The sequence below is a fragment of the Anabrus simplex genome, chromosome 1 (assembly GCF_040414725.1).
Source record: "Anabrus simplex isolate iqAnaSimp1 chromosome 1, ASM4041472v1, whole genome shotgun sequence".
NCBI classification, from domain to species: Eukaryota; Metazoa; Arthropoda; class Insecta; order Orthoptera; family Tettigoniidae; genus Anabrus; species Anabrus simplex.
In genome coordinates, this window is record NC_090265.1 from 339,366,846 (window position 1) to 339,393,849 (window position 27,004).

General features: G+C 39.5%; 1 protein-coding gene across 5 annotated transcripts in view; it reads right to left on the reverse strand.

Annotated features, from left to right (window-relative positions):
* LOC136856766 (probable phospholipid-transporting ATPase IIB) overlaps nucleotides 1-27,004 on the reverse strand; it is a 407,253-nt gene that overhangs the window by 28,095 nt on the left and 352,154 nt on the right. For all 5 annotated transcript variants that reach the window (XM_067134860.2, XM_067134861.2, XM_067134862.2 and 2 more), the window contains one exon: nucleotides 11,441-11,644. In XM_067134860.2, coding sequence (XP_066990961.2) covers nucleotides 11,441-11,644 — 204 coding nt within the window. The remainder of the gene's footprint in view (nucleotides 1-11,440; nucleotides 11,645-27,004) is intronic.

A 27,004-nucleotide genomic window follows, 5' to 3' on the forward strand; every position in this document is an offset into this window, starting at 1 on the left:
CATACAACATAAGACGAGGGATTTTTATAAAACGTTTCGACAATACCAATCAAACTATACTCCACCAACACTTATGATGAGAAATACAAATGGAAAACTGGCACATAGTAACCAAGAGAATGCAGAAATTTTAGCTCAATACTTTCAAGAATTATTTAATAGCAAAGAACCAACACAATACCTAGAGTATGACCTTTATTCAAAAAATAAAACACCAATAGAAAAGGTTATACCACCAGATTACAATGAAGTGTTGAAAGCCATCGATTCACTTAAAAATTACAAAGCTTCAGTGGAAAATCAACTAACTGCAGAAATATGGAAGAATGCTAACACACAAACCATTCAGAATTTACATAAATACCTCATAGACATTTGGAATACTGAAAAAATGCCCGAAGAGTGGAATATGGCGATAATACACCCTTTGCATAAAAAAAGTGATAGATCAGATCCCAACAATTATCAGGGGATATCATTGCTGGATATCACTTACAAAATTTTTTCAAAGTTATTATACATGAGAATTCAAGAACAAATTGACTGTGAACTTGGAGAATACCAAGGAGGCTTTCGTCCAGGGAGAAGTTGTCCAGATCAAATTATCAGTTTAAAGTGGATTATGAAGCATCATAGGGTTAGAAACAAAAAGTTGGTTATCACTTTTGTTGATTTTAAAAAGGCGTATGATAGTATCCATCGTGAGTCATTATTGAATATCCTAAAAGAATTTGGTTTACATCCAAAACTTATTCGCCTTATTGGAATTACCCTTAAGAACACTAAATCAAAAGTCAGATTTAGAAATGAACTCTCAAAGCCATTTGACATTAATACTGGACTTCGGCAAGGAGATGGACTCTCACCATTATTGTTTAATTGTGTGTTGGAAAAAATCATGCGGGAATGGAATAAGATGTGTCAACCTAACATCAAGATTGGCAGAAAAATAAGACTCAATTGTTTAGCATTCGCTGATGATCTTTCACTACTTGCTAATGATATGGCAGAAGCTAAATTGCAAATAGAAGAACTTGATAACATAGCAAGAAAAGTTGGATTGCAAATTTCATATGAAAAAACAGAAATAATGTCAACTTTCCCTGTTACAGCACCAACCATTACCTCAGCCAATACCAAACAAATTAAAATTGTGAATAAGTTTAAATATCTTGGTGAAATTATAACTTGGAACACCAATGAAAAATCATCAATAGAAAGCAGAACATTTAAGTTAAAAAAAGCACAACCAATTACATGGCCAACGTACAAGAAAAAATCTCAAAGGCTAAACTTCAACATTACTGTTCCGTCATTAAACCTTAAGCGACTTATGCTTGTGAAACACTATTTAAATTGAACACCAAAGCAACAACTGATACACTGCAAAAGGTTGACAGCAGGATACTCAGAACAATCATTAATAAAAAACATCAGGTGGATGGACAATTGCCTAATGCAGTGGTTTATAGGGAAAGTGAATCTATAATAGATATAATGAGAAAAAGAAGAATTGCCTTGTTCTGTCATCTTTCTAGATTAAATGATAATAGGATAATAAAAACAACTATTTAATTACTTTTGGAAAAGTAAAACAAAAAATAATTGGTTTAAAGAAGTTCAGAATGATTTAGAAGAGCTGAATATTACAATGAAGCAAATTGAAAATAGAGAAGAAAAAAGGATTCTCAAGAACAAACAAATAAGATTGTCATGAAAAACTGTACAACACAAACAATATGTCATATCTGATGAAGAAAGGGCAGTCAGGTCAGCCAGAATGAAGAGGTTTTGGGAAAGGAAGATGATGATGCAAGCTAAATCTTCAGTTAATTCTTTGTTAACGTAAATGTATTTGGATTTGATTTAAGTGCTCCAATGTGGGTGTAAACTATGTAAATAAATAATAAATAAATTGTATGGCCTCAGCTACTGTGTGCAGACATTTCAATTTGACACCATCTGGCTGTTTGCTCGTCAATTTCGATGTTCCGTTTTACTCTAGGCCCACTAGATGGCAGACCGAGTAAACCGAGACTCTCTTGGGCATCTATGGCTGAGATTTAATGAATTTTGTCGGGTAAACACCAACTGTGTCACCAGAGATCTTTTACATGCCAACATCGTACGACATGGAGTGTTAAATGGACTTTTTTTCTGCCCTTCAAAAATCTGACTACCTCTGCCAGGTTTGAACCCGCTATCTCGGGATCCGGAGGCCGATACACTACCACTGATCTACAGAAGCAGCTAGGGACTAAATGAAAAACACAGTAGAGGAAGAATGGACAGTCATGAAGAATGAGATCAGTAAGGCTACCAAAGAAAAGTTAGGAAGAAAGGAAAGATCACTTAACAAGGGAACATCAGCAATGGTTAAGTCGCCGATCGCGATGAAACTTGGAAAACACATTGAGGTACACGTAAAGAAGATGTCAACATCAATTCTGGGTGCCGACATTCATTAGGGTGTTAACTAAGGGGCATAAAAGTTGTGACATTTCAAGTTCCGCGCGAACAGCGATGAATACCTGCTGGCCAATGCTTAGCCGGCACACTGTCTGCCTTGTGCCACACCTCTGCACCTCCTCCCCTTCTTCTGGTTCGCCATCGCACGTTTTCCTTCTCCTTGCGCCTGCCCATCTGCTTAGCTGTCGAATAGAACCGGTGCTACATTTTGCGTACTGTATCAGCCTTCCTCTAAGCTCTCCTTTGTAATTTCCACATTGTATTAGTCAGTTTACATTTTCTGAAAAGTTTATGAAAACGTTTGCGATGATTCCTTAAGCGCAATGTCATTGAGAGTGTCAAAAATTACTTTTCATCTTCAAGCAAATCACGGAAGTCACGGTGAAGAAGGTCCGCTGAACTTTCGGGAGCTGCAGCTTTATGATGCAACTGAGGGTGAGTGTTAAGCAGTCAACTGTTTTCAAATAGGTTTTGACGCTCACGGGGTGTTGTCACACTGCGTGACATAGGCCGTAATAACGTAGATTAAAGCGTGGTATTTTGTGCTGCATGCATGTGAAATTTTAGGTATTAGTTTTCAGCACTGAACCGACTGATATGTTAATACTGATAACTCTCTCGTTTGTTTTTTAAACAAACATTTGTGTTCTTTGTTGTTTTTGTCAATAAATATACATATAACAACGTGTATTTTAATTATTTTTATTTTGTTTTTCAGAGCTTATAAGTTAGTCTTGAAGGTGACAGTCTCTGTGTGGAGGACGTTACAAGTTTGACGTACAGGTCAGATCAGTCAGAGGAGAACAAAAAGGATATTGAATATAGCGAGCCAGAACCAGGACAAAGCCAAGACGGTGCCAATTTGATGGACACCACAGCCTTACAGCATAAAACAAGAGCAGACAACTACTGGAGGAGTGGAAAACGGAAAAATCTGAAATTTGCAACTGTGCAAAAGAAATTCAGTCGTTTGCATAGTGAGGCACAGCTCTCCGCCTGGAAAAAAAGTAGTGGATGAAGGAGGCTCTCTCCGAGACAAATTTGGTCTTACTGCAATGGACTGCAAGGAAAAATTTGACGCGGAGTACCATACGTCCACCATCCATGACGTCACAATCAAACAGTGGGCAATGCAAAGTGCCTGCTCTCGAGGGATCCATGACTTTAAAGAGTCCTCAGGCTGGTTGTACGACTTCAAAAACAAATTTGGAATAACATCCCGAAAAATTACTGTCATGACAACAACGACAAACTTGATAGGGAAACTGACGTTATGGTGGAAGCCGAAATGTTTGTGAAAAACATAAGAGAAACAGCCCATCACGTTTTTAACAGCGACCAAAGCGGCTTTAATTAGGAAACCGGCAGAGCGTTAGCGCGCCAAGGAGAAAAGTCGATTAGCACGGTGGTCCAATCATTTCCCTCTACTAAGCACAGCTACACGATTATGCCTACAGTGTCAGCAGAAGGTGAGCTACTCTCCCTGTTGCTAATAGTTTTAAAGGAAAGAAATGGGTGTTTTTGGTTCCGTTGTTAAAAAAAGAATATTTTCACACGAAAATATTAATGTCATGTGCACCACGTCTGGAAAGATGGACAAAGCAGAAGTTCAGAGCTGGTATGACATAATGAAACCAAGTTTATCCAATGGACAAAGCATTTTATTGTTAGATTCTCTCTCTGGCCACAATGCGCTTGTTCATGGCACGGAAGTAGAAGCTACGACAATTTCAGCCGACGCTGCAGCAGTTTGTCAGCCATTTCACGTGTATGGGTTTTGGATTTTGAAAACGTATACAAGACAAATGTATTCTGGACTGTGACTTATGAATACCAGCATCGTGGTGCACTACCGTAACGCCATCTTCAAGTTGCAATCCCTGTTACATTTCCAGCTGACATCTCCTCGATTCAAGAACATGTGGAAGTACTTGTGGTACCGCAGTGGGTACCTTGATGATCATCCTGGACAATTTGAACACGCGGTAGTGTATTCCTTTGACAGTGTTGGCTTGGTATGTTCTTTGTGGAAATGAAAATTCTAAGTTCCCATGGAGGGAATTAGATATTTTTCCACCAATAGAGCATATCAAAAATCTGATCAAAAATTCCCTCCATGGGAACTTAGAATTTCCATTTGGAATTACTAGGCGGGCATTAATTCCATTGTGGAGTTTTATCTCCCATATGCAGTTATCAGACTGTGCCTCATAAATAGGCTTCTGATAAGTTCACCTGCATACACCCCAGCGTCAGTGGGTAGGGTCTGACACATGCCACTCTGATGAGTCTAGTGTCAGACCTAAGACGAAACGCTGGTTAATAGAGCAAACGCCTGAAAAGCCAACATGTTCTTTGTGCCCGAATACTGGTTTTGTCAATTGTGCTTGGTGTACAAAGGACTTGTGCATCAAACACTTTTACGAGGAACACCGCTATTGTAAAGCATACGTTCCGTGATAAAAGTATGATGCCTGTTGTTAATTGTGTTTTGTTTCAGTTTTCTTTTCACTATTTTTTAATGTTTCGAATAGACAAAAGATTGTTTCTGTTTACTATCAGTTACTGACGGGGAGTTTGCCCGATGCAATGTATACAGAGTCATTTATTGTGTTGTCTTGTAATTTTTTGTTGTTGTACCAGTTCATACAATAGCAATTTAAATTTTTATGTATGTAACTACCATTGTACCCAGAAGACTGTAGTATGATACTTTAATATCAACTTTAATAGTCAGCTATAATGCAAAAGTACCGGTAAAGTAAGACCACAGGTCTGCCTGTGATTACTGTATATCTACTGCATATATAAATGCACATCTTATTAATTTTTCAAGGCTTTTCTTATTACATCAAACTTTACTACATTCCACGTCATACTCATATCGAAGTTGTCTAAGCATTAAATTGATTTATATTCGACAACCATTGCTGCAATTGGAATGTGTTGTGTCTGTCACTGGAGAACATAAATAAATCGTTCAGTACAAGCACAAATAAAAACATTTTACATACATTCCTTATACCAGAGTACGCAATACAGAAAATAGCAGTAGATTCAAACTCGGAGTTTATAATTGTTGTCCGCAATTTTGTTTCGTTATGACACAACTGATACCGTACACAAAATGGGGGGAGAGGATGGACGGACATAAAAAGAAGGTCTGGACCTGTACCCAAGTTTTGATATCCTGAGGTACCGAATCTCATTACATTCATTGAGATCCTCCTCTACCCAGGCATGTAATTTCTTTAAATAAAAAGATATTTAACACTGTATAAAGGTGGGTGATTTATTTAATGGTGTGTGGTTTAATTCAATTAATTCCATATGTATGTCCACTCTAAAGGACACTACCGACAGTTTTTTAAGGTGTTTTAGAAGTAAATAATAATTTAAGCATACGTCAGACGCGGTACCTCATCCCACGTTTGACCACGCCCGATGGTGCTTAACTAAGGGTTGCACCCACGAATGTGACAACTCACTGGAATTAGCAGGAACGAAAATATAAAATCTGAATAAAATATGGGTATATTAGTTTAGGTTATTTATCATTTTGTGTGAAATGGAACGTTAATTAAAGGATTTCAATAATTATAGTAAGAAAAGAAGCCAAGTATAGCGCCGGTCTCATTTAACAGCTAAACAGCCGGCAAGCGCGGGGAGAAGGGAAATGTGCGGTGCCGAACCAATTGGAAGGGGGAGGGGAGGAGGTGCAGAGGTCTGTCTCCAGGCAGGCAGTGTGCCAGCTTAGCATTGGCCAGCAGGTATTCATTGCTGATCGCATGGAATTTGAAATGTCGCAACTTTTAGACCCCTTAGTTAATGCCCTAATGAATGTCAGCACCCAAAATTGATGTTGACATCTTTTTTACGTGTACGTCAATGTGATTTCCAAGTTTCATCACAATCGGCGACTTAACCGTTGCTGATGTTCCCTTGTAAGAAACAATGGATAACTCAAGATATACTAGACCTGACTGACGAACGACGAAAGTACAAGAATGCAAAAAAAATGAGGAAGGCAGAAAAGAATACAGATGAATAAAGAATGAAGTAGTTAGAAAGTGCAGGACAGCTAAGGAAGAATGGCTGAAAGAGAAGTGCAAGAATGATGAAGGCTGTGTGGCCCTAGGAAAGGTAGATGTTGCATACAGGAAAATCAAGGAAATCTTTGGAGAAAGAAAAGGTAGGTGTATGAATATTAATAGCTCAGATGAAAAACCACTTCTAGGGAAAGATGACAAGTCAGAAAGATGGCAGGAACATATCCAACAGTTGTATTGAGGTAAAGTAGATGATACTGTTCTGGAACAAGAAGAGGCTGTTGATGCTTATGAAATGGGAGACCCAATTTCGAGGTCAGAATTCGATAGAGCATTGAGAGACCTAAGTAAGAACAAGGCACCAGGAATTGATGACATACCCTTAGAATTACTGACTGCCTTAGGAGAAACCAGCATGGAGAGGTTGTTCCGTTTAGTGTGTAAGGTGTGTGATACGGGAGAAGTGCCATCTGATTTTCGGCAGAATGTTGATATACCTATTCCCAAGAAAGCCGGTGCTGACAAGTGTGAAAACTACCGCACCATTAGTTTAGTATCTCATGCCTGCAAAATTTTAACATGTATTATTTATAGAAGAATGGAAAGACAAGTTGAAACTGAGTTGGGAGTAGATCAATTTGGCTTCAGAAGAAATGTGGGAACACGTGAAGCAATCCTGACTTTAAGTCTTATCTTGGAGGACTGAATTAAGAAAGACAAGCCCACGTACATGATGTTCGTGGATCTAGAAAAGGCATTCGATAATGCTGATCGGACCAAGCTGTTTGAGATTCTGAAGGTGATAGGGATCAGATACCAAGAAAGGAGAATTATCTATAATCTATACAAAAATCAGTCTGCAGTGATAAGAACTTAGGGCTTTGAAAAAGAGGCAGCAATCCAGAAAGGAGTGAGGCAAGGCTGGAGTTTGTACCCTCTCCTTTTCAATGTTTACACAGAACAGGCAATAAAGGAAATCAAAGAGGAATTTGGAAAGGGTATCAAAGCTGAAGGAGAGGAGATCAAAACCCTGAGATTTGCCGATGATATTGTTATTTTATCTGACTCTGCAAAAGTTCTGGAGAAACTGATGAATGGTAAGGGCAGAGTCTTGGGGAAGGAATACAAGATGGAAATAAATAAGTCCAAAACAAAAGTAATGGAGTGTGGTCGAACAAAGTCAGGTTATGCAGGAAATATTACATTAGGCAATGAAGTCTTAAAGTAAGTAGATGACTAAAGTTACTTGGGTAGCAAAATAACTAATGATGGTAGAAGGAGGACATAAAATGCAGACTAGCACAAGCAAGGAAGGCCTTTCTTAAGAAAAGAAATTTGTTCACCTCGAACATTGATATAGGAATTACATAGATGTTTTTGAAGACTTTCGTCTGGAGCGTGGCACTGTATGGAAATGAAACATGGATGATAACTAGCTCAGAAAGAAAATAGAAGCTTTTGAAATGTGGTGTTACAGAAGAATGCTGAAGGTGAGATGGGTAGATAGAATCATGAATGAAGAGATATGGAACTGAATTGGTGAGAGGAGATCGATATGGCTAAATTTGACCAGAAGAGATAGAAAGATAGGGCACATCTTCAGACACCCAGGTCTTGTACAGCTGGTTTTTGAGGGAAGTGTAGGTGGTAAGAACAGTAGGAGTAGACCAAGGTAGGATTATGACAAGCAGATTACAGCAGATATAGGATGTAGTAGTTATGTAGAAATGAAAAGGTTAGCACAGGATAGGGTGGCATGGAGAGCTGTATCAAACCAGTATATGTACTGATGACTCAAACAACACCACCACTCTCTTTCTAAATTCATGTATACATCTCGGCCTCTATCCTTGAGGACTAAATCTTAAATTTCCTCTTTCTGCTTCCCCACTTGACATACAACTACTTATTCTTACATTCTACTACCAGACTTCCATAAACCCCACCAAACTCATCCTCTCACAAGAGACTGCCCTAATGCACCAGAACCTCAGCAGCTTCCTTTCATTCATCAGAATTTCACTCCTCATCTCAGTTGAAAACCATTATTCACAAGGCCAACCACATTTTCCAGCACTCTACAAGACATCTCCATAAACTGAACACACTTTGTATAGATGTTCTTAAAGCAGGTATACCTTTCCACACCTGGCATTTGTACCATCTGTTATCAGCCTACTAACACCCCTCTGTTAGCCCCACTCTATGTCTTGCAGATCTCTTCACCCTACCTAAGCCAGCTACACTATGGTATTTCCTAGTCTTCCCAAGCGTCTTCCACAACCCTCATCAGAAACCTGAACTCATTCTACAACATATAGTACTCTAAATCACACATCTCTCACCCTGACTAACCATGAAATATATGTCCTGTCCAGATGTCTCAGTTTCTGTCCCTCTAAGAAATCTGCTCTACTTCAAATTCTTGCTGATGTTCACTCTTTGGTAAGGAAACTCCACTTTTACTTACAGTGCAAAGAAACTTATTACCAAATTATATTGAGCCATCTTTAATGCGCTTCAAGAGCTTGTGTAGTATTGAACCTAACTCTTACAATCTGAACAACATCTTCAAATAGCACCTAATTTCTCCTAACCAGCTTATTAGATCCCAAATTCCTAGCCTCTCTTCCTATCCAACAGCAGCTGACAAAACACTAATTCCATGCTCTGAGGAGACAAGACAACCTGGAAAGCATCATTCCTTTTGCAAAGGATCCACAACAGTAGCCGTGAACCTACAACAACTCTCCGACACAACCACGCATGTTCTCAACCAATACCCCATACACGTGATCAGAACCTAAACTTACAAGGGGAGATTGCCTTGTGGTTTCCTAGAAAAGTATTGAAATTTCGATGATTTGCCCTCATTAAAATAAATTATAGGCCTGTTGGAACGTTTTTGCGAATGGACCTTACTTTGTTCAAAATTTAACGTTTAAAATCTATCCAAAAACTTTTGTAGTCTTATTCCTACAAATAATTCTGACCTCTACATGGTGTATTTTAAATCATTATATGTCCTTGTTTCAACGAGTCACAAGTTTTACTCATTAGAATAAAAAAATACCACCCAAATAAGTGTAATAATGAGTAAAGTTCAAGCGATTCATTATCAGATGATCAGTGAAAATGTGAAAAATATTGTAAATATTGTAAGCAATAATGTAAATATTTATTAATATTGTAAAAAGGAAAAACAACAACAAATAATGAAGTATTTAATGTTCTTTCTTTCTTAATCAGTTTTTCCCTCGGACTTAACACGGGATTCCAACTCTACCGCCTCAAGGGCAGTGTCCTGAAGCGTGAGACTTTGGGTCAGGGGGATACAACTGGGGAAGGAGAACCGTACCACACCCAGACGTCGTATCATAATGTATTTGCAAGACGTCAAATCAAATATTGAATTACCAAATGTAAATCAAAGGAAGACACTTTCCCCTTTGTGAAAATCAAATGTCTCTCAGCCATGGCCATCCATCAATGGCTGCTAATTTCAAATGACCACAAGTCATAAGACATAGCCTGCATGATGGCTAGGTAACATTGTCTGACCATCGATCCATACTTAACATCACTTGCCAGGGTTATATTACTCTTACACATTTCATGACATTAACTTCTGTAACGCAAATTTAGAGATGACCACCAGCCATAAGACATATTTATGTCAAAACAGGCCGGACTAGATAACTCGTCCGCCGTAAAGGAATGCACGCATAATGGGCGAAATGAGTTCCATCGTCAATCACAGAAGAGATGTGCACAACAAATTAACTTGTCTTTAGTCAAAATATATTCCCCGCTACAAATGTTTGTTTCTCAGTGAGAACTCTCCGGTTAAGAGGGTAATGAAGTGGTAAAACAATCTAGACTAGCTAAGGCTCAGGCCGAGATCTGTTCATTTTTCATTATCTCACTTTCATGTTCTTTAATCCCATGTTAGGGAGCCAAACAGAGAATATGTAGAGTAACTAAATAACACTAGAAGGTTACATGATGAGTTTTTTTTAAGAACAAAGATGGTTGGTTGTTTGTCCAACCCTTGACCCGTTTCTCTACAGGGTCGGGTATGAGATGAGATGAATCTGTTGTGGTAGGTTTTAATGACTGGTGCCCTTCCTGATGTCAACCTCATCAGAGGAATTAATGAGATTAAATGAATGACATGATATCTGATAGTAGGAAGGGAGAGGGTGAATCCGGTGCTAGCACACAGCCTACTCCTGTTGAATAGTACCAAGGGGTCTGCTCAAGGCCTAACATCTCCATCTGACGGACAAATCACCATCAACAGTGCCATATGCCCTCATTCCATATGAGCACTGCAGAGAGGTTTGGAATTTAATCCAGGCCTTTCGCATGCAATCTAGTGATTGGAAATTGTATACCACCACCTCCCCTACCCTGCCGGCCAACATTCCGATGGGGAATTGTTTTCGAGCAACGGGACTCAGACCAGCTAACCATGGTGTCAGACAGTTTACAATTCAGCGCCTTAAAAATCATGGCCACCAGGCGGGCATAAGAACAAAGATGAACGTAGGCAATATGAAAGAAAGACAATTAGAGATGAAAGAAAGACAATTAGAGATGTAACAAAGAGACAGAGTTGAGAACTGAAAATTATTGTAAGCAAGGAAAGAGAAAGAAATCTAGAAAAAGTATGTGAAAGTAATGCCAAACACAGCTGAGGCTCAAAACATGCAGCACAAGATTGAAACCCTTGGTGAGTATGGACTATAAAAGAGTGTACAGTGGAATCTGAAACAAATGCGAGCAAGCAATGCCTGCATCTCACAAACAAATTATTATGAAACTTTGGAAAAAACATCTCTGGATAAATTATGGCAAGAAAAAATAAAAAAAATAAAAAACAACACCTTTATCACAACACCCAACTTATAACAACTTACCAAAGGAATCCTTCAAAACAACCAGAGATAAAATATAGAGGCCAAGACTAAGCAGCTCAGCCAGCACCATAATATAATGCCATGTGCGCACTGTTAATGCCACCATGATAAGCTCTGTAAGGATCAATGCAGTGAAACTGATGGCCACAATGTGAATGAATTCATCTTCAAACAACACAAGCGCACCATACATGATCACACCACCTGCAAGAAAGATGTTAAAGAGATAACATTAGGAGCAAAATCATTATGATGTAATTTCATATCAATAAATTATTTAATAAACAAACTGTTACACATCCTATTATGCATTAATGTCAAATACTTTTCCCATTTAAATATGTCAGACATTATCATTTAGACTTTCACGGCCCATGTAACTACCATATTCCTTTGAGTAAATTATTTTTACTTTTTAATATATTTTGATAATATTAATAATATATTTTTATTTTACATTTTTTGGCCTACATTGGACCACTCTAGTAATTATACAAAGGATTTCTTAATTTCCTATCGGACCAATTTTTTTTTATTCTGAGAGATGCTGCCTTCCTTTTTTGTTCTGTTGAAAATACCCTCCCATCAGACCTTTTATTGTAGCCTGGCGTGTGTGTCTTGAAGTATCTAAATTTTTTATGTTTTATTTTTGAGATCATGTATTGTTATTTGTAGTTCTTTAATATCCTCCTTAATTTCTATGATCCATTTAATCTTGGTCTTGCTATTCCATAATTTTCCAATTATTTTTCTGCTAATTCTGGTGTCGGGTGTTCTGATAAGATGTCCAAAGAATGATACACGTTTTTCCCTAATCATGCTCAATACTGCTTCAATTTCCTTATAAACTGTTAAACTGTTTTATTTGATGATATTCTCCATTGTCCATTAACTTGATACTGTTTATTTATGCATTTTTTTTTTTGCTTTACGTCGCACCGACACACATAGGTCTTATGGCGACGATGGGACAGGGAAGGCCTCGGAATGGGAAGGAAGAGGCCTTGGCCTTAATTAAGGTACAGCCCCAGCATTTGCCTGGTGAATGGCAAGCTGGTTTCTCATTAAGATTATTAGTTATAATTTATCCTAAATACTTAAATTTATCAACAATTTTGATTTCTTGGCCATCAACTGTTACTTTATTTACCAGTGGGGGATGTGTAAACATGATCTAATTTTTTTTTCAAAGGATATTGTAAGAACTACTTTTGGTACTTTTCTGAAGAAAAGAAATTTGCTCACTCAAACATTGATATAGGAATTAGAAAGATGTTTTTGAAGACTTTCGTGTGGAGCGTGGCATTGTATGGTAGTGAAACATGGACGACAACTAGCTCAGAAAGAAAGAGAATAGAAGCTTTTGAAATGTGGTGTTACAGAAGAATGCTGAAAGTGAGATGGACAGATCGAATCACGAATGAAGAGATACTGAATCGAATTGGTGAGAGGAGATCGATTTGGCTAAATTTGACAAGAAGAAGAGATAGAATGATAGGACACATCTTAAGACACCCAGGACTTGTGCAGTTGGTTTTCGAAGCAAGTGTAGGTGGTAAGAACAGTAGGTGTAGACCAAGGAGTTGCTGATGACCTTGCTCTATTGTACAACATTATTCAGGAAACTTGACACCAAATTAAATCTCTACAAGAAATAGTACCAAAAGTTGTTGTTGTTTGAGTCATCAGTCCATAGACTGGTTTGATGCAGCCCTCCATGCCACCCTATCCTGTGCTAACCTTTTCATTTCTATGTAACTACTGCATCCTACATCTGCTCTAATCTGCTTGTCATATTCATATCTTGGTCCCCTTTGGTGGAGATCATAGAGTTGTGATAGGAAAATTGAAAGTTGGAAAGATTGAAAAACCCCAATTAAGAAGAGAGAAAAGAATTAAAGTATGGAAGTTGAAGGAGAAAAGCATACAAGAAGAATTTCAAAGGGAAATAATACCCTTGGTAACCAGGACAGAGGTGGGGAATGTTGAAGAGGAATGGAAAAGATTTAAGGAAGCACTGGTTGGATGTGCAGAAAAGGTGTGTGGTAGAACATCAGGAAATGTGAAAGACAAAGAAACACACTGGTGGAATGATAGGGTAAAGATTAAAGTGAAGGAAAAGAAAATGGCATGGAAAGCATGGAAAACATCTAAGACTGAAGAAAGTAGAAGAAAATATGTGGAGGCAAAGAATTTGCCCAAGAAAGTAGTGGAGGAAGAAAAGAGGAAAAGCTGGGCCTTATTCACACAGAAATTGAGAGATGATATGCAGGGCAGCAATAAATTACTGTATGGTATCTTAAGAAACAAAAAGAGAGATCAAGTAAACACCAGATTTGTGAAGGATGAAGGTGGCATAATTTTAACAAAGTCAGAAGAAATAAGAAATAGATGGAGAGAGTATTTTCAGAAGCTGCTGAACATAAGAACGGATGACAGTCATTCAATGGACGACAAGGAAAGGCAATCAGTTGATTGAAGAAATGGATAAAGAAATTACAATGAATGATATTGAAATGGTAGTAAGAAAGATGAAGAATGGAAAAACTGCTGGAATAGATGACATTTCAGTGGAGATGATAAAGGCAGCTGGAGCTGTAGGCCTGCAGTGGACATATCGGGTTCTCAGGAATGTCTGGGAGAATAAGGAGGTCCCTGAGGATTGGCAAAAAGGAATAATCATCCCAATTTTCAAGAAAGGCGATAAGAAAGTTTTGAAGAACTACAGGGGAATTACTCTAATATCCCATGCTGCTAAGATAATGGAAAGGATACTGGAAAGTAGAATAAGGTTGAGGGTTGAGAATCAGATACAGGAAAATCAGTTTGGTTTCAGAAGTGGAAGGTCAACAATAGAGCCCATTTTCATTATGAGACAACTAATGGAAAAGCATTGGGAGTACGGGAATGATATGGTGATGACATTCATTGACATTGAAAAGGCATATGATAGTGTCTCCAGGACGAAAGTTTGGGACAGTCTGGTGCAAAAAGGAATTGGACAGGGATTAATAAAAATGATCATGGCATTGTATAAGGAATGTTGTAGTTGCGTGCAAACACAAGTTGGCAGGACAGGTTGGTTCAAAATAACTAGTGGGCTGAGACAGGGAAGTGTTCTATCACCAATCCTGTTTACAATAGTAATGGATGATGACATGAGAACGGCAAAAGCAGCATATGGAGGAAGAGAAATGAACATGATGTTATTTGCAGATGATATTGTGATTTGGGGAGAAGACGACAGGAAGGTTCAAGAACATATGAATCTGGTGAATGTGAAGATCGAACAATGTGGATTGAAAATAAGTGTAGAAAAGAGTAAAACTCTTGTTATGACTACAGGGGAGAAAGAAGGGAAAGGTCAGATTAGACTTGCAGACAAGCCCCTGGAAGTAGTGGAAACGTTTAAATACCTGGGGAGTGAATTAATGGAGAATGCTAGGGGCTTTACGTCACACCGACACAAATAGGTCTTATGGCAACGATGGGATAGGAAAGGCCTAGGAGTTGGAAGGAAGCAGCCGTGCCCTTAATTAAGGTACAGCCCCAGCATTTGCCTGGTGTGAAAATGGGAAACCACGGAAAACCATCTTCAGGGCTGCCGATAGTGGGATTCGAACCTACTATCTCCCGGATGCAAGCTCACAGCCGCCTCTACGCGCACGGCCAACTCGCCCGGTTAATGGAGAATGCTCGACTGGATGCTGAGATTAGTAAAAGGATTCAAGCTGGAAGTTGTTTCTATCATAGTGTAAGAAACATGTTATGGGACAAAGATGTGCCAACGGAAGCAAAGGATACTATTTACAAGATGTATTACGTACCCATAACAACTTACGGAGCAGAAACTTGGACAATGACAAAGAAGGATGAGAGTCCAATACAGGCAGCCGAAATGAAGTTCTTGAGGAGTATGATACAGAAGAGTAGAAGAGACAAAATAAGGAATGAGAAAATCTGGGAAGGAATTGGAGTGGAAAAAATGAATGATACAATAGAGAAGAGCCGACTAAGATGGTTTGGGCACATAAAGCGAATGAGCGACGAAAGAATGCCAAAAAAGGTGATAGAAATGCAAATCCAAGGAAGGAGAGGCCGTGGACGACCACGATTGAGATGGAACGATACCATCGAACACAGCATTATAGAAAGAAACCTGGACTGGGACACAGTGTTGGAGGAGGAGTGGTGGAAAGACCGAAGAAAGTGGAGAGGAACCATATTTGCCCCTACCCGGCTACAGCTGGATAAAGGGAAATGATGATGATGAACGAGTGCCTCTGGAAGGCTAGATATTGTATTTTTGGGAGCAAGTGCTCTTGAATGAGGGGATTTCTGCCCTTAACTAAATAATTAATTAAAGTTTTGTAAACTGGATCCTGTATCTCGGGAACTGTAAAACTAGGGGCTTGAAGCCCATAATCTGTAAAATTCACTATCTTGGATCTTCCTTGTCCTGTTTCAAGGTTACTTTTGTACCTGGCATGTTGCTGAATTGTTTTTGAAGAAATATAACCTTCAGTTCAAGTTTTAAATTAATTTTGATATTGTAGATAGAGCCATTCACCCCGGCAACTTCTTTAACCTCTTTCTGCTCCATGGGTATCCCCGTAACAAGTGGTAGCAGAGCGTGGTTGAATGGGTCTAAAGTAAGCCCTTTTGTCGGCTAGAATCAAAAACAATCCAAACTCTTAAGAATTTTTCTTGGTCGCTGGAATTAAAAAAAAAAATTGTTTTCTATTATCATGTCTGGCCCTCGGGAAGTCTTCCATCCCGGGTACCGCAAGGAGGAAGAATCCTCAGCAGGCAAGTTGATTAAAGGGGCTTGATCGGTTTTGGGAGCAGCGGCCCCGGTCAACAATTGAATTACTCATTAGAAATGTTCAATCTGGAGGCACGGTTGTGGCAGATACTGCCAAACTTAAAGATTCCTTAGAATTGCCAATCTGTATCCCAATTTTGGGGGAGAAGAAAATTGATGAGGCTCTCTCCAATACCACGGACAACACCACCAAGTTAGCGTCTGTAGTTAGTTTTTTTGAAGTAAGCGATCTATCTCCTAATCAGCTTAAAAGAGTACAGGCGAGATTGTTCCATTTTTATCATAGGGTTAAGGGCCTATTGTCTCTGAAATTAAAAGATCATACTAAGGAGGGTAGTAACTTAGTTGACCGTCTATCATAAATGTCAAACAGAGTTAGTCAATTGTTGACCGGGGCCGCTGCTCCCAAAACCGATCAAGCCCCTTTAATCAACTTGCCTGCTGAGGATTCTTCCAAAGGTGTAGAAAGTAAGAAATCTGTGGCAACTCAACAAACTTCTGCCCCATTAGAAAATGAGTCTGATCGTCGTACACAAATTCCACCTTTCTTTTTGAACAATACTGTATCTGAAGCCTCTCAACCCTCTAGGCCATCGCCAATTATGCCACTCTGTTTTAGTAGTCTGCCCCATCCACTGGCTATGTTGCTTAGGGGAATTTTTAAATTTTCAGTAAACTCCACCAATGATGTTATTTCATTTCTCAGGTTCCTTGTGGAATTTAAAGATCACGCTCTTGTGTTTTCCCTTTCTCATCTCAAATTCTTCAAATTATGTACCCGTATTCTGTAGGCGTCCTATCGGAAAAGACAGTTAAGGCTATAGCTGATAGATCATCCACAAAAGACTCTCACGTTCACCTTCTGGCAAATTTCATTCCGGCTAGGGCAATGTCCTCTTTAATACAGAAGTTCTATTTTAGGGCACAACGTCTGGACGAAAATCTTGCGGATTACATCCAAGATGTCAAATTTTATACCCGAGTGTTCACCCTGCATTTTTCAGAAGACCAGATAGTGCAAACGATTGTTGAAGGTATCTCACCACCTTATAGATCTTATGTATGTTTTGAGTCTCGTCCCCAAACCTTGGCAGAATTAGAGGCTATCGCTGTCTCAGCCAAAGGAGTGCAGTATGCCGACACCTTAAAAGTTGCAAAGGAGCCCCATCCGTCTTCTAATAACTTTTTTTCCTTCACCTCGCCGAACCTTCACCACCCATAAGTGCTAAACTTGTGGGTCTACAGAACATCTGTGTAACAACTGCCCAGTGATAAAATCGAGTGGGGAAAAAGAATGGAGCAGGGTCATCACAAGGATGTTTCAAATGCGGTCCTTTTACTCATCAAGCCAAGAATTGCCCTAATGCCAATAGCACCCTCTCCTGCTCAACTTCTGGTGCAACCTCCATGAACTCCAGTAATATAAAGTGACTAGTATCAACGGCTGAGTTGGCAGGTCCATGTTCCCAAGACTCAGCCCCTGTTAAACCAAGCAGAAGCTCTGGTAAGGATAAAGGTTCTTTTAATCCATCATTTGAATGCCCTAAAGAATGCCTCAGAATTGCGGCGGAGACCCTCGCACTAGTACCATTTCTCAAAATTGAATTGAATTGTGAAGCCGTTGTGGCTCTATTAGACTCTGGGAGCGTGTGTTCGATAATTTCGGCGGAATGGTATTCCAAATTAAAGACTGTTTGTAAGTTTTCTGATTATTGTTCGTCTTCTGTCCAATGCGTTCAGACCTAAGACGAAACGCTGGTTAATAGAGCGAACGCCTGATAGGCCTCACATCTGATATGTTCTTGATATTTTTCTGGTGCCGAAACCTCAACGTGGCTTCAGGCTAATTCCTCTCCATTAGAAATTTTAGGCTTCATCTTTGCCAAAATTCGTATTTCTAAATTCACTTGGAAAATAAAATTGTATGTGGCTAAGCAATTGTCTTGCCCCGTAATATTGGGAGTGGATTTCATGTCTTCTACTGGTCTGGTCAGAGTAAGTCGTGCACCTTCAAATTTGCTAATAATTGTAAAATTCCTTTGTTCAAATGTAATTCTGTATCATGTTCATCTGTTTTGCCTACCCAGGATGAGATGTTGTTAGACCTTAGACATCTACCTAAAGAGCAGGCTGAAAGTATTCGTAAATTGTGTCAGTCGTTTCCGGATGTATTTTCTGATACTCTTGATGTTACTGACCTTATCGAATACAAGATTGAGGTTACGGTTCCGGTTAGGTTCCTGCCTTATAGGCTGTCTCCACCTAAAATGAAGGCTCTTAAAGATATCATCAAACAGATGTTGAAAGATGGTATTATTCTAAGTCGGCGTATTCATCGCCTATTTTTCTGGTTGGAAAATTCTAAATTCCCATGGAGGGAATTAGATATTTTTCACCAATAGAGCATGTCAAAAATGTCAAAAACATATCAGATGTGAGGCTTATCAGGCATTTGCTCTATTAACCAGCGTTTCGTCTTTCCATGGGAATTCAGAATTTGCCATTCGGAATTGCTAGGCGGGCAATAATTCCATTGTGGATATTTATCTCCTGTATGCAGTTATCAGACTGTGCCTCTTATAAGGGCTTCTGATAAGTTCACCTGCATACACCCCAGCGTCAGTAGATAGGGTCTGACACATCCCACTCTGATGAATCTAGTGTCAGACCTAAGACGAAACGCTGGTTAATAGAGCGAACGCCTGATAGGCCTCACATCTGATATGTTCTTGATATTTTTCTGGTGCCGAAACCTCAAGGTGGCTTCAGGCCTGTGATTGATTATAGGGCTTTAAATCGTAAGGTGGTGTTACAATCTGTGCCCCTTCCTGATCTTCACTCTTGTTTTTCATGGTTTCGGAAAGCCAAGTTCTTTACCATCCTAGACCTTAATCAGGCGTACAACCAGATCACTCTAGCTAAAGAATCGAAACATCTAACAGCTTTTGCCATGGATTGGAATTTGTATGAGTACAACCGTGTACCTTTTGGGCTCCCTACTGGGGCAGCTGTGCTCACTAGATTGCTACATAGGGTCTTTTCCGACATCAAATTTGAATACTTGTATCACTATCTTGATGATGTCGTATTTTCTGAGACCTTTGAAGAACACCTAGATCATCTGAAGGAAGTATTCAATCGCCTTAGTAAAGCTGGGTCGACTGTCAAATTATCCAAGGTAGCCTTTGCTAAGCCTTCTATGTCATTCCTAGGGCATATTGTGTCGCCCGATGGTGTTCCTATCGATCATTCCAGAACACAGGCCATCCGATATTTCAAATCTCCTAAGGGCATCAAAGGTATTGCCAGGTTCATCAGCATGGTGAATTTCTTTAGAAAATTCATCCCTAACTTCGCTAACAGAGCAGTGCCCTTGAACTTACTCCACAGGAAAGGTGTCAAATTTGAATGGGGGCCGTCGCAACAAGCCGCTTTGGAAGATCTTAAAATTAGCTCTCTGCAATGCCCCTGTCCTTGCTATGCCCGATTTTTCGAAGAAATTCATTGTTCAAACTGATGCCTCGTCACCGGCGGTGGCTGCTGTCCTTCTACAGGAAACAGAACTCGGAAGGCGACCTATCGCCTATGCATCTAGGACACTATCGGCCCAAGAGGCTAAATATTCCATCTATGAACTTGAGGGTTTGGCTGTTTTATTTGCACTACAGAAGTTCCGACTCTATCTGGAACATGTCAAGTTCGACCTAGAGACTGATAACCAAGCCTTAAGTTGGGTATTAGCTAGACCGTGTCGTACTGGTCGTATAGACCAGTGGGCCATCAGGATTTCTGCCTTCCAGTTTGATGTGAGGCATATCAGAGGATCTGAAAATGTTGTTGCGGATGGACTAAGCCGCATGCTTTCTCATGATGTGGAGACCACCGAACAGGCAGATAGTTCTCTCCCCACGCTTATACCTTTGGGTATTAATGCCATTCTAACTGATGCCCCCATTTTGTTTAGGGATACTGAAAAATATCAACATGAAGATCCTGTGCTGGCTCCTATTATGGAAACCCTTTCTTCTGGAGAACATGTCATCCCTTATGTATTGAGAAACGGGGTATCGTGCTGCCTGTCGAGGCATGACCAAAAGATGAAAGTAGTGGTTCCAGCTGTTCTTTTGCCTATGATCTTGAAGTATTATCATGAGACCCCATTAGGGGGGGCATTTAGGCATCTTCAAAACTTGGGAAAAGATCCGAGAGATGTTCATTTGGAAAGGTATGGACAGTGAAATTCGCGAATTGGTAAAAGCTTGTAAATCTTGTTTGCTTAGTAAGCCAACCTTGTCCACTAAGCTAGGTCTATTATCTTCTCACCAAGCGTCGCACCCCATGGAGCGCCTATATATAGACTACGTCGGACCCTTCCCCCAATCAAAGGGGAATGCCAATAAATTAATTCTTATGTGTGTAGATGGTTTCACTATATTTTCTTGGTTATTTCCGACTAAGCTGACAACCGCTCAGTCCACCATTTCTTGTTTAAATACCATATTTGCTTCCTTTGGCCCCTGTCAATATATAGTTTCTGATAATGCTAAGGCATTCACATCCAACTTATTCTGCAAATTCTGTTCTGATCTGTCTATATCACTAACTACTTCGGCGTATTATCCTCGACCATCTCTGGCTGAGCGGGTCAATCGTAATCTTAGATCTGCTTTAATCGTATTTCACCATGAAGATCATTCCAGGTGGGATACGTCCCTGCATTGGTTGGCCTTTGCTTTTAAATTCGGCGGTTCATGAATCCCACAAGTTCACACCAGCTTCTCTTATGTTTAAATTTGTGCCTAACACGCCGCTCTCTAACCTTTGGTCACTTAATGATGTATTACCAGACACAATAGATTCCGATAATATTAGAGATCTATGGAAGAAGGCTAAGCACAACCTGAAGGTTTCTCATGAAAATATTAGGGAAAGATATGATCGTGGACAGAGGCCCACCAATTTAAAAGTTGGAGATCAAGTCATAGTTAGGAATTTTGTTCCTGCGGGCAAGCTTGCCCCCAGATTCCATGGGCCATGCGTCATTTTAAATTTTTTGACACCAGTTATATTATTGGTAAGCAATCCAGCCACAGAGAGGATCTTTAGAGTTCACCTTTCCCAGGTGAAACTTGTATAATTGCATTACTATTTTTGTTAGCCATCAACATTTAGCAGGAGTTTGAAGGTTATATAATTTTTTATTTGAGGCCTTCTGCCCCAATGGTTTTATTTAATTATGTATATGACCTGTTATGTACGATCTTCCCCTCTGGTTTTCCTGCTGTCAATTCCTTAGTGGCCATTACCAAGCCTCTGTCTTCTGCATCCACGCATTGTTCACTCACACATCACCACCAACGCCGTCCGCACCTCTGCCTCTCAAACAAAGATCATACTCTCCAATCTCAAGCAACAACACTTCTCTGTCGCCTAGATCTTACTGTTTCAGTGCCCCCTCAGCTGTCTGACGCCGTACTGTAACATCTTGTGAGGGACACAAGAGAGGAGAAAGGGCCCACTTCGCTCTAGTAAGGCCTCCTTCTGAACGGCGCACTGGAGTCCATCTTCCTGGCAAAGGCTGAAGTGTGGTGACCCTACCGCCAACTCATCTGGGGACTGCACATATACATCTCATCTGCGGCGACCATCACGACGACTACCCCTCTCATAATAGCACGAGAGGCGTATCTGAGGTCACTTGGGGGTCTGGGCGACCTTACCCGGGTATCGGCAGCGGCGGCAAGATTTGCCATCATACCTAATCGTCATGCAATTAACTTCTGCTGTCACAAGAAAACTTCCAAGGTTATGTTGGTTAAAATTTTCTACAAATTTACTTTAAAAAAACTTATAAATTTTTCAACTGGAAATGTTTTCTCAAAAATTCTTCTGAATCACCCCAAGGAAGGACCTTGGGGTAGGGGGGAAGGTCTGTACCGGGAGGTACACCTCAACGCCGCGCATTCAAAATAAGCGCCCTTATAAACTCACCTATCGATCAAAAGGTGAAACTGATAATACCTGAACTTGGAACTTTAATTGGAAGAGGTCACCACTGAAATATTAAGTAATTATTTTGTTGTGAAGTTTCCTAAACTGACTGAATTTCTTCTTGTTTTGTTTTGCTATACATCAAGAAGTTTGGACATTTTTCTACAGATGACACTACTAAAAACTATGATCATGCACTCTGGTTCAAGGTGGAAGAACTTATAACTTAAAGAAGTTTTGACATTCCTAGGTTTTCCGTAACTGATCTTTGTTCATTTATTTTTGGGTTGGCAATACTTCCTTTCCTTTCCGCCAGTTTTGAATCTAACCAATCACAAATTTTTGTAATTAATTTTCAACCGATCCTGCATTTCTTGTTCTCTTTGAATCTGCCAATAAAAATTAAGAGGGTGTGTCCTGATTAGTCTTGAATGATCTCGAACCTTCCCTGAGGGTATATAAACTGCGGCTTTTCATGTTTCCTGGCCAATCGATTGTCATCTTTCTAAGTGTGTGCGTTAAGGCAGGAGGCGGGGCCGCCTCTTTCTTCGGTCAGCAGAACATCTATAAGGTAATAACTTCATTCTTTCTTGCTACCTCCGCAACTTTATTTGAGGGGAAGGTCCGAATCTTTAATTATGTAACAGTACTTTTCTAAAACGTAACTTTTCTTTCGGCTAATGTAAAAACTTCATTCTTTAACTATAAATCGGGGATAGAGAGTGAGTTACCCTCTCGAGCTTCCCTTCATCATGATTTGAGGTGACTACGTTTTGTAACTGTTTTTCCTTCTGTAATATGTTAAAGTAATTTCCACGCGAGCCGCCTAAGTAGTTTGGGAATAGCCCCTGTTTTATCGGCCTAGAGCCCTGTAGGTTTTTAAGTATTCACTATCTTGGAGCGCAGTGTGCACCTCCATTCATTTTGTGTTTGGGCCAGTTATCTAACCTGTTCTTTTTTCCATGAAGGCCCAGTAGGTTGGGTATTATATACCCCTGTAAAAGTAAGTTCAATTTGTAAATGGTAGCTTGAGAGACCAGAAATTGTAAATTTTGATGTAATGTTGCCTTGAGTGGGCAGTAAGAAACTGAGAGCCTGTTTGCTCTTTTTCAAAGTTTTTGTAAGTTTAATGAGTGCCCCTGGAAGGCTAGATATTGTATTTTTGGGAGCAAGTGCTCTTGAATGAGGGGATTTCTGCCCTTAAATAAATAATTCCTTGTTTCTAATTAAGGTTTTGTAAACTGGATCCGGTATCTTGGGAATTGTAAACTAGGGGCTTGAAGCCCATAATCTGTAAATTCACTATCTTGGATCTTCCTTGTCTTGTTTCAAGGTTGCTTTTGTACCTGACATGTTGCCGAGTTGTTGTTTTTAAAGAAATATAACCTTCAGTTCAAGTTTTAAATTCATTTTGATATTGTAGATAGAGCCATTCACCCCGGCACCTTCTTTAACCTCTTTCTGTTCCACGGGTATCCCCGCAACACTGACTAAAGGTAATGAACCTTAAGTAGAGCAGTTCCGATTTATAACTATGGTTGTTAACTACAGAGGTTATGTGTTTGGTCCATGAGAGCTATTTTATTTCGCTCAAGTCCGCCGGCAAGCCGGTGAGGACACCCCCCATCCCCTTATCCACCACCTGGGATGCGCCATATTGGAGTATCACCTCTCTGCCTGCTACGACACTGTAGTAGGTTCATAGAATAATAATAATGTTAATGGTTTTGTGTCCCCGCCTATTGGTTTTATAACCTACTAACTACTTTCATGGTTTTTGGAGAGGCCTAAGTGCCAGAATGTTGTCCTGCAGGAGTTTTTTTTAAGTGCCGGTAAATCTACTGACAAGAGGCTGATGTATTTAAGCTCCTTCAAATACCACCGGACTGAGCCAGGCTTGAACGTGCCAACTTGGAGTCACCACTATCACCGCTTTACTGCCTGAGCTACTCAGCCTGGCTTTTTTCTGGGGGGATATATTTCCTCTCCATATTTTCAAATGATGTCTTTAAGGAACAAATACAAAGGATATTTATATTATTAAGCTATCAATATAATTTTGAAAAAGAATTGAAGGTATTTGATTCTGCTGTATTACACTTCCCTATGCGTACATTTTGAATAAATTTTAGTTGACGATCATTCACAAACATAATGAAACATATCAACAACCTATTCTGTCATTTTAAGAACAAATCTTCTGTTGGTATAAACCCATTAGTGCATAGCATCCGAAAAATTGGACTTTGTAAAAAAATAAAATTGTGTGATATTTATGCATGGTTTCAAGCCTGTGATACTTTCTTGTGCTTCAGAAAGGCTGTAGCTAACAAGAGCCAAGAATACATCATTCTTTACCCTTTCCATTCATTGTTGAATCACACTTATTGGGAACATGGCGGCAAGATAGTACAGAGTGTTGTGCAACAGTCGAGATTTTTACTGATGAATTAACAAATATTTCCATTAATTGTAAATTTTGGTATGGACCATATTGTTGACACTCCTATGAATCTGCTGACACACAAAGATGTCAATTATGTCTTATTATTGATGTGACAGAGGCCTGTAAATATAGCTGTCCTGAAAATCGGATGCTATGCACAGGGAATCCTACTGTCTCAGACATTTGCATTCCCTTACCAGTTTGATGGTGAGTGAAATATGGGAAGTTTTGGAGGAAAAACCGACATTTGGAGAGGAGCAGCACATCAGACCTGATGACGGGTGTGAAATGGTTGATGATAATGACAGATGAGTACGAGGGTAATCTAAATTACTTGGTAAAAACCTACTTCTGAGTAATTGCGAAGAGCAAGTTGCTTGAAAAAAATATATATGAAAACGGGAAGGCTAGATGGAACTGAAAAACGAGAAAACCGTGCAAAAGGAATCTGTCATACGAAAATAGTCATTACATAAGATCGGGCCAGTACCCCTGTTTTCGATATCCCTGTTAGAAAATTCAAAAGCATTAGTAGGTCAAATTGTAACACAAAAGAAGCAACTCCAAAGTGGACAAGATCACTATCTACATCTCATTTGGTGCTGGGCTGCTGGTGCACTGTAATGACAACAGTGTTGTCACTGCTGGTATGAACTAAAAACAGATAGAGATAAGCAGTGCATCCCATCATATGATGTGCAAAATAGTAAAATTCTGCTAGACTTCTTTCTCTGCCAGGGGCTATAGGATACCTTTCCACCTTTCCAAGTGTATACAGCAATGTAAAATGAAAGGCTGAAATAATTTGGACTTGGAGGAAGTGAAGTCCTACCTCTCACTGATGCAGGTGGAACTGAATCAAACATGGGGCATACAATATTCTTTGACAGCCACTTTACATTCCTGAAATTGGTAAGACATCTGGCTTCAGAGGGAATAAGTGCAACAGGGACATTTAAAAAAAAACAGACAGAAAAATGCCCCCTTCAAAGTAAGGCAGACGGGAAGAAAGGGATCATATGATTGCAGGAGTTTTGGTGGTGGGCTGTTGGTGCACTGTAATGACAACAGTGTTGTCTCTGCTGGTATGAACTACAAACAGATAGAGATAAGCAGTGCATCCAGGTGGTCCAGCGTAAAAAAATATGCAAAGTGTCTGTACTGCAATGAAAGCTGTTGTTCAAGTCCTACAGTGGCATCCGAAGAGTGCATCAGCTTGACCAGTTTGGACTTCACCTGAAACGCTTCTGTGGATATCATAATCAGTAAATACATAACCGTAAACAGCGTATACAGTATTGTGATAAGTCTTTAGTGGAAATTGTAGATCTACTTTACAATGTAAATTGGATAAGATAATCCAACTCTCGAACACTACCTAGCTTGCAACATTATTGTACAATATAATGCTGAGTAACTAGTGTTGTACTGACCTGAGTGCATAGCATCCAATATATTGGACAGCCTGTGTAAATAAAACTATCACTTATATAAATTTTTTGATTGCTGGAATGTGTTTCTGGAATTATTAAGAGTGGAAATGTGTAGATAAATTGAAATAAAACACAAAAAATTTAACTTTATGCACTAATGGGTTAAGCCCATTTCAGATACTCTATATGCCTAATCAAAACAATTAGAGACCGATTTATCTGAAACTAGAAATATGGTCAACTATTTCTCTTACTATATACCAATATAAACTACTAAACGCAAAGGGGCCGATGACCTTCGATGTTAGGCCCCTTAATACAACAAGCATCATCATCAGCACTAAAAAGAGAAAACCGGAAGGAGAAGTTTGATGGGTGGAGGAGTCAATGAGGGAATGGTACAAGAAATGGAAGAAGTGAAAACTGTGCTACGAAAAATGATGAGGCGTAAGAGTACAACCAGTGGAGGTGAGGAAAAGTTCAGGAGAGAGGTGATTGACCTCTCATGGGATTTAATGAAAAAAAGTCTGGATAAAATAATAAAATTCCATGTCTCAAACTATAAAGGAAAAAGTTAATGTGCATGACTGCAGTATTTATAGAGGGGTTAAAAAGTATGGGAAAGGGTCACAGAAAGACAATTTCATTTGGAGGCAGTATTAAGTGATGAACAATTTGGCTTTATGCTAAGATGCAGTAGAACAGATGTAATCTTTGCATTGAAATAAGTCACGGAAAGATACAGGGAGGTACAGACTGACTTTCACATGGTGTTCATAGACCTTGAGAGGCATATGACTGGGTCCCCAGACAGGAGATATGGACATGCCTTCGAATGAAAGGATCACCTGAAAAAATATGTAAAACTG